We start from the raw sequence: 11,154 nt of genomic DNA on the forward strand, positions 1-11,154 counted from the left end.
ATCTCGCCAATAAACCACGAGTGTTTTAACTAAGTCATATTTCTTCTGTACATGTACAGTAATAATAATTATTATTTTATATTTTCTATGATGTTCTGTTTTGATTAGGAGCATTGGGTAAAAAGCTTTTTAAAACATTTGGCTGAAAACTGCACCTTTTAAAATATAGCAGTACTTATAACAATAGTACAGAGTAATTCAGGAAGAACACATGATCCAATTCAACTCTGCATACACACAAAGTGATGCACAACCTGGCAGGACAACACTGGTTACAACAAAGTTATAAATTTTCTAAAACTAGAACCTCACTTTTTGGTGCTGGCTCATCAGATTATTTATCTTAAAAGTCGACAATTCCTTAAAATATAGGAGCCAACAGGCTGCTAACAGTACTTTCACAGTCAGTTGAGCTATCTTAATTGTTAGTTACCCAAAGGGAGATGACTGAATATATTTCTCTAGAAAGTTTTGGGAAGGCAGCAATTATTTATGCCATAACTCAGTTGCACTATGTCCATCTTTCAAGGCATCGTAAATTTGAAGTCCTGTAAGAACAATTATTTACATTGCACAATTTACACATACGTGTTCAAGTTGCAATGATTGCGTAGAGGAAATCTGGAGAGATTTTTGTTGAGTTATGCTGTAACATTGAATGTGTTGTTTGGTTGACAAAAATTATTGACACACATGTAATGGCCCCACATTGGCCCAAGAAAAACATGTCAAGCTTAGCATTCTACATTGGCAATAGCTACTATGACTGAAGCAAGATGATCAGCTGACTAGAAATCAACTACAAGCAGTCCCAGCAGCTAGCCAGAAGAGTGGCAGTACACTTACATGTAGATCATACTCGAGTCACAGGTTTGGCTCTGACAGATTTTGAACCCTTCCTTGTGTAAGCACGGAGCCTTTCTCGTGCAATTTCGAATTCTTCTAGTCTTTGCGTCAGATCAATTTTCTGATGAATGGCTTGTTTAAGAAGGTGATTAATGGTTTTCTTCTCCTCTTCCGATGCTGCAAACTTGCGCTGAAGCTCATCTACTTGCACCAAATACTCTTCGCATCTTGCTGCATACATTGATCTCAGTGATGCAAAGGTGGACACCTCAGCCTTCAAAGCTTTCAAGCTTCTCTTCAGCTGAGCCACAGTTTCCGACTGCACGGCCTTGTCATTCTCATAACGACTTTTAAGATTTGCCAAAGCTACTTCATAAGTAGACTTGTTAGCCTTCAGCACAGTACGAAGAGTAGTAATCTGTTCTCGTTTAGTTTTGAGTAGACTTTGTAGCTTTACAATCTGTTGCTTCTGAGCTTCAGCATCTTCACCACCACTGGTTTCATCATCACTCATGACTACTCTAAACTCCAGCGCTCGCTCTCGGGATATCTCCACTGTCTTCTCAACAGCCTGTTTCAAAAACTTGACTTGATCACGCACAGAACTAATTAACCTGTAACAGGAATATGGATCACCTCTTTCCAAAGTTTCATTTGGATTCTCACTTCCCATAGGAGACTGACGAACTTCTGCAGTACTCTCTTTGCTGCCAGGATTAACAGCATTGGTTTCACCACTTTCTGCAATATTGGACTTTTCTAAACTTCCTCTCTTTGTGAAGGAGTTGGTGGGATGATCACCATTAGCAGAGCAGACATGCTTATAAAGTCTTTGCAGATCTTCACTGACATATTTCAGTTCATCTTGAGTACAGTTGAGGCTTCCTTGAGCATTGCCAGCCAAATCGCTCATGGATTTCACATCTTCTTGGAGATTTCTGATAAGTTCTTCCGATTCAATCCCTTTGTTCTTCATATTCAGTAATTCCTCTTCAAGTTCCTTGACCCTTTTTGTCAAGAATGAACTCTCATCAGCTTTTGTCTGTAAACCTGCCAGTTTTGTTCTCAAACTATCTATCTGACTTTGTAAGTCTTTGATTATAGCTTGAGATTTGTTGTCTTTTGTCTGATAACCTTTCAATAACTTCTTCATTTCCTCTAACTCCTTCAACTGATTGTTCAAGTGAACGTTAATGGCTTCCCTTTCTTCAGCTGCATCATCACTATCATCAAGAGTTTCACATAAGATCTTTGCTTCAGTCAGCGTTTGCATTGCATCAAATTCCTCCTTCAGTTTTAACACATCCTTTTCTCGCTTGGCAAGTGCATTAGTAAGTTCATTTTTCTCAGTACTCAACTGATCAAGTTTATGAGCCATTTCTTTCACCTCAGATAGCTGAAGCTCTTTCATTAAGTCTTCAACAAGTCCAGGGACTGGTTTATATTCTTCAATGATACTCTCAATAAGAGGATGCTCAATCAACTCTGGAGGCTTTGCTGTCTCTGGACTTTCAAGTGAAACAAAGCGGCTCTCTTCATGCCAGTTATTTAGGGTTGATGATTGCTGCTGCCGACTCTCTTGCAGTTCTTTCTGAAGAATACTATTGCGATCTCTTTGTTCCTTTAATGACTCCAGAGCTTCATTGAGCTGTTTCTGGCCCTGATCTCGTTTGTCACAAGCAACTTGAAGCTGGAGTTGCACAGCCTCCATTTCATCTGTTAAACTTTTGTTTTCAACTTTCAAAGATTCAAATTCCACAAGAGAAGATCTAAGTGTGGAATACTGCTTCTGAAGATTAATATTTTCTTCTTCCAAATCATTGAATTCTTGTATAAGCTTTGATTCACGGTATTTTAGTTCCCTAATTTCATCTCTAAGCACTTTCTTACTGTGAGCAAACTGTTCAATTTCTTTTACATAGCTAGTTGCCTGGTTGCAAAGGCGTTCATTTTCAATCAAGGCCTCTCTTTCAGCTTTTCTGGTTTGTCGTAGGTCGCTTTCCAAATCGGTTATTTTCCGAAGAAAGGTTGCTTCTCTGGATTCACTTTCCTTGACCAAACTTTCCTCTCGATCATCACCAAAGCGGCTCCTTTTCTCTTGTTCAAGTTTTAGCTGCTCATGAACCTAATTGAATTGTAAAAAGTGGTTTTCACAGTGATATAAGTACAAGCATAATCAGTGTGAACTAGGATTAAAAGAATTAAAAGTACACTTGATAATACTTACGCTTATAACAAAATGTTGTTATCAAGAGGTGAAACATTGTTTCATCATACTTTTGCTAGTTTTTCTTTAAGTTCCAATGGTTTCTTTGTGACACAATCATTATTCATCTCAAGCTAATTTTTACACATTTGTCGGTACAAATTCCTCACTTCCCCAACCAGATGACAATAGGGTGATCTGCCAAGAATTTGCCAGGAACATTTCGCTTGGATAAGCAGGGCATTCTCAGAGTAACTGCAGAATACTGGGCCACTGTAATTACATTATTTTGTATTTTTCTAGCAGCATTGTTTGGAGAACGAGGTAAATAGCAGTATACATGCCATCCGTATCATGCAAATACACCGTAAGTGGCTGGGTATTCTGCCATTTAGTTCATTTTTTATTAGCCTTTTTTGGAATGTTGCAGCGATCTCAGCAGAGATGAAGAAAGTGCTTGGAAGAAAGTGCTCACTGTTTTCATCAAATCATTGCAATTTTCTTTGCCCCCTAAAAAATATTATTCCTTTCCATGCCATGCACAAAGACTGAATACCCTGAGATGAAGTGACATTCTCATTTTCCACATTAGTATAATTTAATTCTTACCAACTTTTGTTTTAATTAAGCTTGTTTGGAAACAAAATCTTCTAATCTCTAATGATCATTAATTTGTTTCAAAAATCTGTAAGTGCCCAACCAAGGCAGGATATTGGAAAGTTTAAATTACCTCTGAAAAAGGGGATGTTTTCTCTCATTAAAAAATAATGCCAAATGACTTGTCAACTGGTGTCCCGAAATAATCCCAGGGGTTGAGTGAAGTGGACTAAGCCTCACATTTACTGATGCATCATAATTTCTCACTATGTTTATAATTTAAAAATTATTTTACAACAAAAATGCATAATGCTCTAGAAAGAGGCAAATAATGGAAATATAAAACCATGACCTTTGTCTGATCCCTGGATTAATCAGGAAGTTTAAAAAGGAAAAAAAATACAAACATTGTGTCCACGTCACAGTTTCCTAAGGTCGGTGAAATATCTCTTGAAGAAATATTTTACGTGGAAATATTGCGCTGATATTATAGAATTTTCGAGCTACCACAAAATGAATTGAAAATATTTTTCACAACATTTAAAATGGTCCCTGTGCCATTACTGTGGCTCGCGTTGTCAAACAACTGAAACTCTCCTACTGTGAAGCATGTAACTTTATCTGTGGCCAGACGACAATGTTTTAGTTCGCGAGGGATAAATAATTTAAACTATTTATGGAGCTTTGTTCTGTTCTAAAAGATCCTAAGCTTTGATCCTCGATAAATCAGAGAAAAGTAAATCAAACATATCTTTCCTAATATATAAACAATAGAGAAGAATAATTTCTACCTCTTTTAGACAATCCAATTCTTGCTTGTTTGCATCCAGAGTGGTTTCAAGTTCATCGTATTGTTCTTGTAGTCTCTGTTTTTCTTCCAGTACTGCGAGGCCATACTCAGCCGCCTGTACTTTTTCTAAACAGGCTTGTTGCAGCTCATTACTCAACCGTTCTACTTCGCTTTTGAACTGATCGATCGTGTTCATTTTAGCTTCAAGACAAGCGTTTAAAATACAACAACTACTTTGTCTCCATTTTGAATTTTGAATAGAGATGCGAAAAAATGAATGAAATGTACCGCCTTCCCAGGTCTCTTTCGGTCTTTTACAGCGCGCAATGCAGCCTGGTCTATGATCTGCCATGTTGTCTTCAGTCATGTGATAAGTTTTGCATGGAAAGATTGATAAGTACCTCTGTTCTAGCACGAACTTTACTTTCAAGATGTTGTCGTTTTTTCGGAGTATTTTAGACTGGATAAAGAGTTTATTTTGGAGGGAGGAGATGGAGCTAACATTGGTAGGCTTACAATATTCTGGGAAAACCACATTTGTCAATGTTATTGCGGTAAGTCTGGCGCATACCTTTCCATACAAATTTTTGGTCATTTGAAATTAACTTCACTCAAGCTTATTAAACTTCATCCAATAGCGTGAAAGGTTATCATATCAAAATTAAAAACGTATTGTTTAAGAATAGTGCTTTTTCACATTTCGTTGTTTTATATTTTGACATCGTTAAACTCGTACACTACGATTAACTTGTACAAAACTTCAGCTTATACCTTGCAGTTGGTCAGTCAAATTGTGTGTGACCTGTTTCTGTCCCACACTTTAATTAGCTAAATATCAATATAGCATTCGTACCGCACTAGTATACTTTAATTTGTTCAGACCTCGAATTGGCTGCTTCCATTTTAGGCTTTATTTAGGGAATATGTTTCACATCTTTGTATGCTAGGAAGGTGGCTCTGTCAACTTGGTTCACATCAATGAAATAAACTCATTTTCCCGTTGAATTCCGTTGATTAAACGAGTCAAGCTTTTAATGTGTTTTTTAATTGTTGAAAACACTCTTTTTCTGGCAAAGGTGTATCCAAAGGAAATAAGAAAGTACTCTATGAAAGCACAAAAACAATTTAACAAAGAAGAATACAAGTTGATCGTAAATGTATTTTTTAATTATATGTGATGCCTGCTATGCCATTATGTGTTCATCACAGGAAACCACTTGATTTGTTACTTAAGAGTAAATTTGTTTTTCTGTGTTTGTGTAACTTATACTTCATCATCAGTAAACAAAACAGAGCTGGAAATGCTCATTGCTGAGACTTGATTCTCACATGATGTTGCCTCAATGCATGACAAAGTCCATTTTATATTTGTATTAAGCACTTCACATTTACTTGACAAAAAATGAGTGGGATACATGGATGGATGTTTCCAATAGAGGACCAATGATTGAAAATCCCATACATACATGTTGCTCCCACTGAATACATCTGAGGATGCTGAGATCAGCTCAGGACTTTAGAGCCCAATGAGTATTGCTCTCATGATGAGATGATTTTTTACAGCAAGAGGGTAAAATTAATAATCACTTCATGAAAAGTCCCAAGGTTGTATAGTTGAGCAGAAATTTTCTCTTGGGAGTCTACAGTTCAACAAATTTATGTTCTTTTTTTAAGAAAAGGGAAAACCAGAATACTAAATGAAATTGGAAGTTGTCTGCCGGTTTGAGTAAAGCAGTCAACTGTTGTCATCGTCAAAATGAATTTTAATCTTAGGTTTGAAAGCATGTCTTAAATTGCTTGAGCTTCAGGAAAAAAATTAGTCAACTTCCCTGAGTCAAGTACACAGTGCTTTTGAGTTTTCATAGGCTGTCACCGTTCTTATTGAAACCACTTTTCAGAGTGGAGTGGAAACCAAAGATGTCTAAACCTAAATGCTGCTTTGAGTCTGAAAATCAATCTGTGGCCACTCAAGGGAAGGCGCATGCTGGCCCACACCTCTGTGTCACTTTTGCTTCCCTTAGTGGGAAGCTCTGAAAGGAAAGAAGTTGAAACAAGGATGTGAGATCCAGGGATCAAACTCGGTACCTCTTGCACCAAGACCACGCACTAACTGACTGTGCCACCCTTGCACATTTGTGAATATATCGCGATTCATGAATAAATCGCACTGCTGAGAGCCAATCAGATTGCAAGGAACCACCAGTGATTTCTAAATGGATGTAATAGAAACTTTAATTGGCTCATGGTTTGAATTTTTTTCAGTCCGGTCAGTTTAGCGAAGATATGATTCCAACAGTTGGATTTAACATGAGGAAGGTCACAAAAGGAAATGTAACTATAAAGGTAAAAGAATAAAGTATTCCTTAATTAAAATTTTTTGGTGGTATTTAATTTAATGGTATTTTTTGGACCTTAGTTATGTGAGTTAAAGTAGTCATTGTTAGTTTGCTCTGCTAGGTCTGGGATATTGGAGGTCAACCACGATTTAGGAGCATGTGGGAAAGATACTGCAGAGGTGTCAATTGCATTGTGTAAGTATGGCTGAGGTAGAGTTCAATGAACCTGGGAAAAATCTTATTACTCCGAAGAGAACCCTTTGACCTTTGACCTTGTGGCCCCAGGGTTTCAAAGGATGGATAACTTTATCCGGTGGATAAGTCACTATCCAACAGTTGCAATCAAAGAGTTAAGTATTTTCTCACGTAACTGTGAATTATATGCATACTCTAAGAACATCTAAGGGCCGATTTACACGGTACGACTTTGTCGCATGCGACAACGGCTTACGACAGGCCCACGACATGATTTACGATTGTTGTGTACGTCAGAAAAAATGTCGTAGCATTTTAAAACATGTTTTAAAACGCTGCGACAATCGTAAGTCATGTCGTAGGCATGTCGTGAGCTTGTCGCGTGCGACAAAATCGTATCGTGTAAATCGGCCCTAAGTAAAGGCATGTTCAAAATTAACCCTTGGCAATGTGTAAGTATATTTTCCAAACTGGATAGCAACTTATCCACTGGATAAAGTTATCTGAGTCTTTGAAAAACTGGGGCCCTGATTTTTTAGCTGCTGAGCTTTTCAAGTGACTCATGAGAGCTAAGATAGGGACCTGGCACTAGTTGAAACGTAACAAACATGGGCCAACTAGTGCCAGGTCCCTATCTTAGCAAACTAGTACCAGGTCCCTATCTTAGCTAAGGTCAAACTGATAATGCTCATAATGTACAACTGTGGGAAGTTGACTAATAATTTTTACATACAAAGCATGAAGGAGTTAGTTTCTAATGAAACTGATGCTGTGTTGGTGGGGAGTAAACTAAATTATGAAAAATTTGGTTTTATCAAAGGAGGTAATAACAGTAAATTAATCGTAAAAAAGATTTTCCAGCTGACGTTTCGAGCATTGCCCATTCATCACTGTTAATTTACTCTGATGTTTGGCTAACAGTTGCAAATGGTTCTTGCAGTGGTTAATTTAATTAGAAATGTGGTGACCTGAACAGAAGACAAATCAAGACAAATCCAGTTCATGGTTATTGCAGTGTGAATCCTGAGAATATACATGTAAATCTGCACCCCCTCAATCACTGAGCCAAAGTGTCCTCTCACCTACCTACCATTACAAATACATTAATTGGAGATTATTCCTTTTGTGTGATCACATTTTGCCCTCATAAGGCCAGTGTTATTCTCTTTAGATATATGGTGGACGCTGCTGATCATGATAAACTAGAAGCTTCAAGAAACGAGCTCCATGGACTCTTAGAGAAACCTCAGTTAGCTGGCATTCCAGTATGTATTCATACTTGGTGTTCATTCTTGCTTAAAAATACTAACATTGGATGGTCCTTTCATGGTGCAGTTTCTTGTAAGAGATCAATCCACAACATCATTGACAAAACTGAAAAATTGTCAGATTAAAACAGTCAAACCTCGATTCTGGACCTCGATTATCCGGGTATTTTGATTATCCAGACTTGCTTAAAGGGCCTTAAAGGGTTAAACTTTCTTGCCTCTGTCATATTTAATTTTTTTAAATGTTTGGAGACTCACTGGTACCATGAAAAGCACCCCATATGTCGAATCTCCACAGATTCCATGTTCCTGGGTCTTTTGTAAAACTTCTCTGGCATGGGAGATGAAGCGAGTTTCAATCGAGTGTCGTAAAACCAAGACCAAAGTAATTACTTTGGCCAATCAAATAGGACGGAGACAATCCAGTAAACCATTCAAAGTTCAAAGTAATTACACATAGCCGATACAATTGGTTTTGGTTTCGCTTCTGATTGGTTGACAAAATGCAGCAATCACTGAGGGAAGTAATGCAAAACCAATGCAATTCACTAACTTTCGCCATTCAATTGAAAACCACTCTAATGACTTACAGAATAATAGCTGTGCACACAGCCTTACAACAGGCTTAAAGAGAGTTCTTATGTTATGAAGAGTGTGTGTTGTCTTTTCATTTCACATAAAGGTATTAGTTCTTGGAAACAAGAAGGATCTGCCAAACGCATTAGATGAAAAAGAACTAGTGGAGAGATTGTAAGCACAGAATTGTATAACTTTTACATTCCTAATTGAACTATTTTAATCAGAAATAATAGTTATTGGGTCACATAGTTACAATGACTTTGTCATTTCATGATCTAAAGCCAGGGTTCTCAATAGAATTTGGAACAGTCATTACTGTATTATTTTCAGCCGTAACACTGCAAGTGATTGACTCAATGACCTAATGATCAAGACAGTTTTATAGCTATAGCTATAGTGAACCTGTGACAGGTGTTATGGGTTCAATTGAGAACCCTGTAATGCTCTTGCAAATGAGCTGCTGTATTTGTATAAACGAGCCCTCAAAATGAAAGAAAAAACACTGACCATGATAGGCATTGCTCCCACTACATTAGGTGGTACACACCAAGATACAAGGGCACATTGGTTTAATGGCTACCCAATACGGTCTCAAATGAGTAGATGTACTTGTAAAAGAAGGACTGTGTATTTTTTGTGAATTTATTTAGGAATTTGGCATCCATCCAAGACAGAGAAATTTGCTGTTATTCCATTTCTTGCAAGGAAAAGGAGAACATTGGTAAGGATAATCCATGTTAACAACATGACCATCAAATGAGGATGTCTCAGGACCTCATCACCTATGATGAACTAAAATATTCATCGTGCCCTTCCAAAACTACACTGGGGACTCCATCACCTATAATTACATGAAATAATAGGGATTGGCATCACAGGCAACCCAAACTCAGAAATTTGATTACTCAGTCAATGGAATTATGAGTTTGGGTCACTGGTGTTGGCACTCGATCAGCGTAGTGTTACCAATGGTCATTAACCCATTGACTCCTGAACTGTTCCCCATTGACAAGTGAAATCTATCAAGTCTCACTCCTAGGGGTTGGTGGTAATGGGTTAAGCCAGATAAAAAATGCATTTGGGAGCTGCGTGATATGATAAGGTGCTCTTGTCTGCAGGTGGTGATGTTCAGTGATGTACCCTTTTTTCTTAAAGCAGCCAAAATAATAATTAAGAAATATTTTTTTCTTTCAATACCAAGCAGCTGTGATTTGTAGCAGTCAAACAAATGATATTATTTAGAAGGTCCTCTTAATTAACATAAATTCAAAAAGAAAAATAAATTGTTTGCCATTTAGGAAAGTTGTCTATTGCATTCATCTCCATTTCATCTTTCCCATAGCTTAATAACGTTCTGAGTCTGGGATCCATGGGTTATGCAAATTAAACCATGGGTTTTTTTAAGAGTACTAACTTGCAAGAATGGTGGAGTCCACCACTTCACATGTGTTTTTCTTTTCATCCCATTTTTTAGATATCACACTCCAGTGGCTAATTCAGCATTCCAAGTCACGAGGTTGATAGTGTCAATGATATTACAAGTATATTGGCCGCACAAAAAATTGAGAATCATGTGAAATGAACCTGTCACAGACAGATCCTTTCAAGCATGGAATTTATCAAACTTTGATAAAGTACTCTTCGCTATAAATTTTGAAGCAATGTACCAAGGATTGGATGAGTTGACATAAATTGCAGCTGTAGTCTCTTGTGAACTGAGTGATTAGACGTTATTTTTCTGAAAGAGTAGCACTTCATATGCAGCTGTATAATTCTGGGACAAATCACCATGGTGCCAAAGAGCATTCTCTTGACATAACTGCAAATGTTACCATTGTCTTCATTGCGATAGAATGTTAATAATAAAGTTAATAAAGGGATGCGGTGGAAGGAGTCTTTTGGTGAATGTAGCTTGTTTATAGTTTGCTGGTAGTCAAGTAAGGGAGCAGAAAATTAAGTGGACATTCTTTGTATTTCTCCTCATGAAATGACACTTGTTTGTAGCAAAGCAATGAGCAGCAATTGTCATCTAGCAAAAAGTCAGTAAGATGCATTAACCCTCTCACTCCTGCGGGGTTCCCCATTGACGAGTAAAATCTGTAAGTCTCATTGGCCCTTACAGGAGTGAATGGGTTTAATTAAACAATAATATTAAGTGTCCTGCACATCACATAGGTTGTGTTAGTAAACAGCATACCTTTTTTTAAGCCCTGAATCATGGTAGAATTTCTTACCATACTCTGACTTTAAGCTTTGTTATTAACTTGATATGAAAAAGATTGTAATCTTTAGTAACCTAAATTGAGATAGAAATTAAAATAGATTATTTTAATCTCT

At 37.3% G+C, this 11,154-nt stretch overlaps 2 protein-coding genes across 2 annotated transcripts in view; one reads left to right on the forward strand and one right to left on the reverse strand.

Moving 5' to 3' along the window:
* LOC138011385 (protein bicaudal D homolog 2-like) overlaps positions 1-4,806 on the reverse strand; it is a 5,110-nt gene extending 304 nt beyond the window's left edge. Inside the window, exons 1-2 of the mRNA XM_068858362.1 lie at positions 4,441-4,806; positions 1-2,971 (exon numbers count right to left, since the gene is read on the reverse strand). The exon at positions 1-2,971 is cut by the window's left edge and continues 304 nt beyond it. Of these exons, the coding sequence (XP_068714463.1) occupies positions 854-2,971; positions 4,441-4,806 (2,484 nt within the window). The 3' untranslated portion in view covers positions 1-853. The remainder of the gene's footprint in view (positions 2,972-4,440) is intronic.
* LOC138011388 (ADP-ribosylation factor-like protein 8B-A) lies at positions 4,797-11,149 on the forward strand. Its single transcript, XM_068858364.1, has 7 exons — positions 4,797-4,993; positions 6,702-6,782; positions 6,897-6,970; positions 8,142-8,235; positions 8,921-8,988; positions 9,468-9,538; positions 10,292-11,149. The coding sequence occupies exons 1-7, from the start codon at positions 4,871-4,873 to the stop codon at positions 10,336-10,338; spliced, it is 558 nt and encodes a 185-aa protein (XP_068714465.1). The 5' UTR covers positions 4,797-4,870; the 3' UTR covers positions 10,339-11,149.
* The last annotated feature ends 5 nt before the right edge of the window (positions 11,150-11,154 follow it).

This window comes from Montipora foliosa, chromosome 7 (assembly GCF_036669935.1).
Source record: "Montipora foliosa isolate CH-2021 chromosome 7, ASM3666993v2, whole genome shotgun sequence".
Lineage (NCBI taxonomy): Eukaryota > Metazoa > Cnidaria > Anthozoa > Scleractinia > Acroporidae > Montipora > Montipora foliosa.

What these genes read in the sequence shown, in the direction of transcription:
- LOC138011388 (XM_068858364.1), top strand. Translation starts at nt 4,871, where the DNA reads ATGTTGTCGTTTTTTCGGAGTATTTTAGACTGGATAAAGAGTTTATTT. An exon ending in AGAGGTGTCAATTGCATTGT is followed by an intron (nt 6,971 to 8,141) that starts GTAAGTATGGCT and finishes TATTCTCTTTAG; the next exon opens with ATATATGGTGGACGCTGCTG. An exon ending in CTCAGTTAGCTGGCATTCCA is followed by an intron (nt 8,236 to 8,920) that starts GTATGTATTCAT and finishes TTTCACATAAAG; the next exon opens with GTATTAGTTCTTGGAAACAA.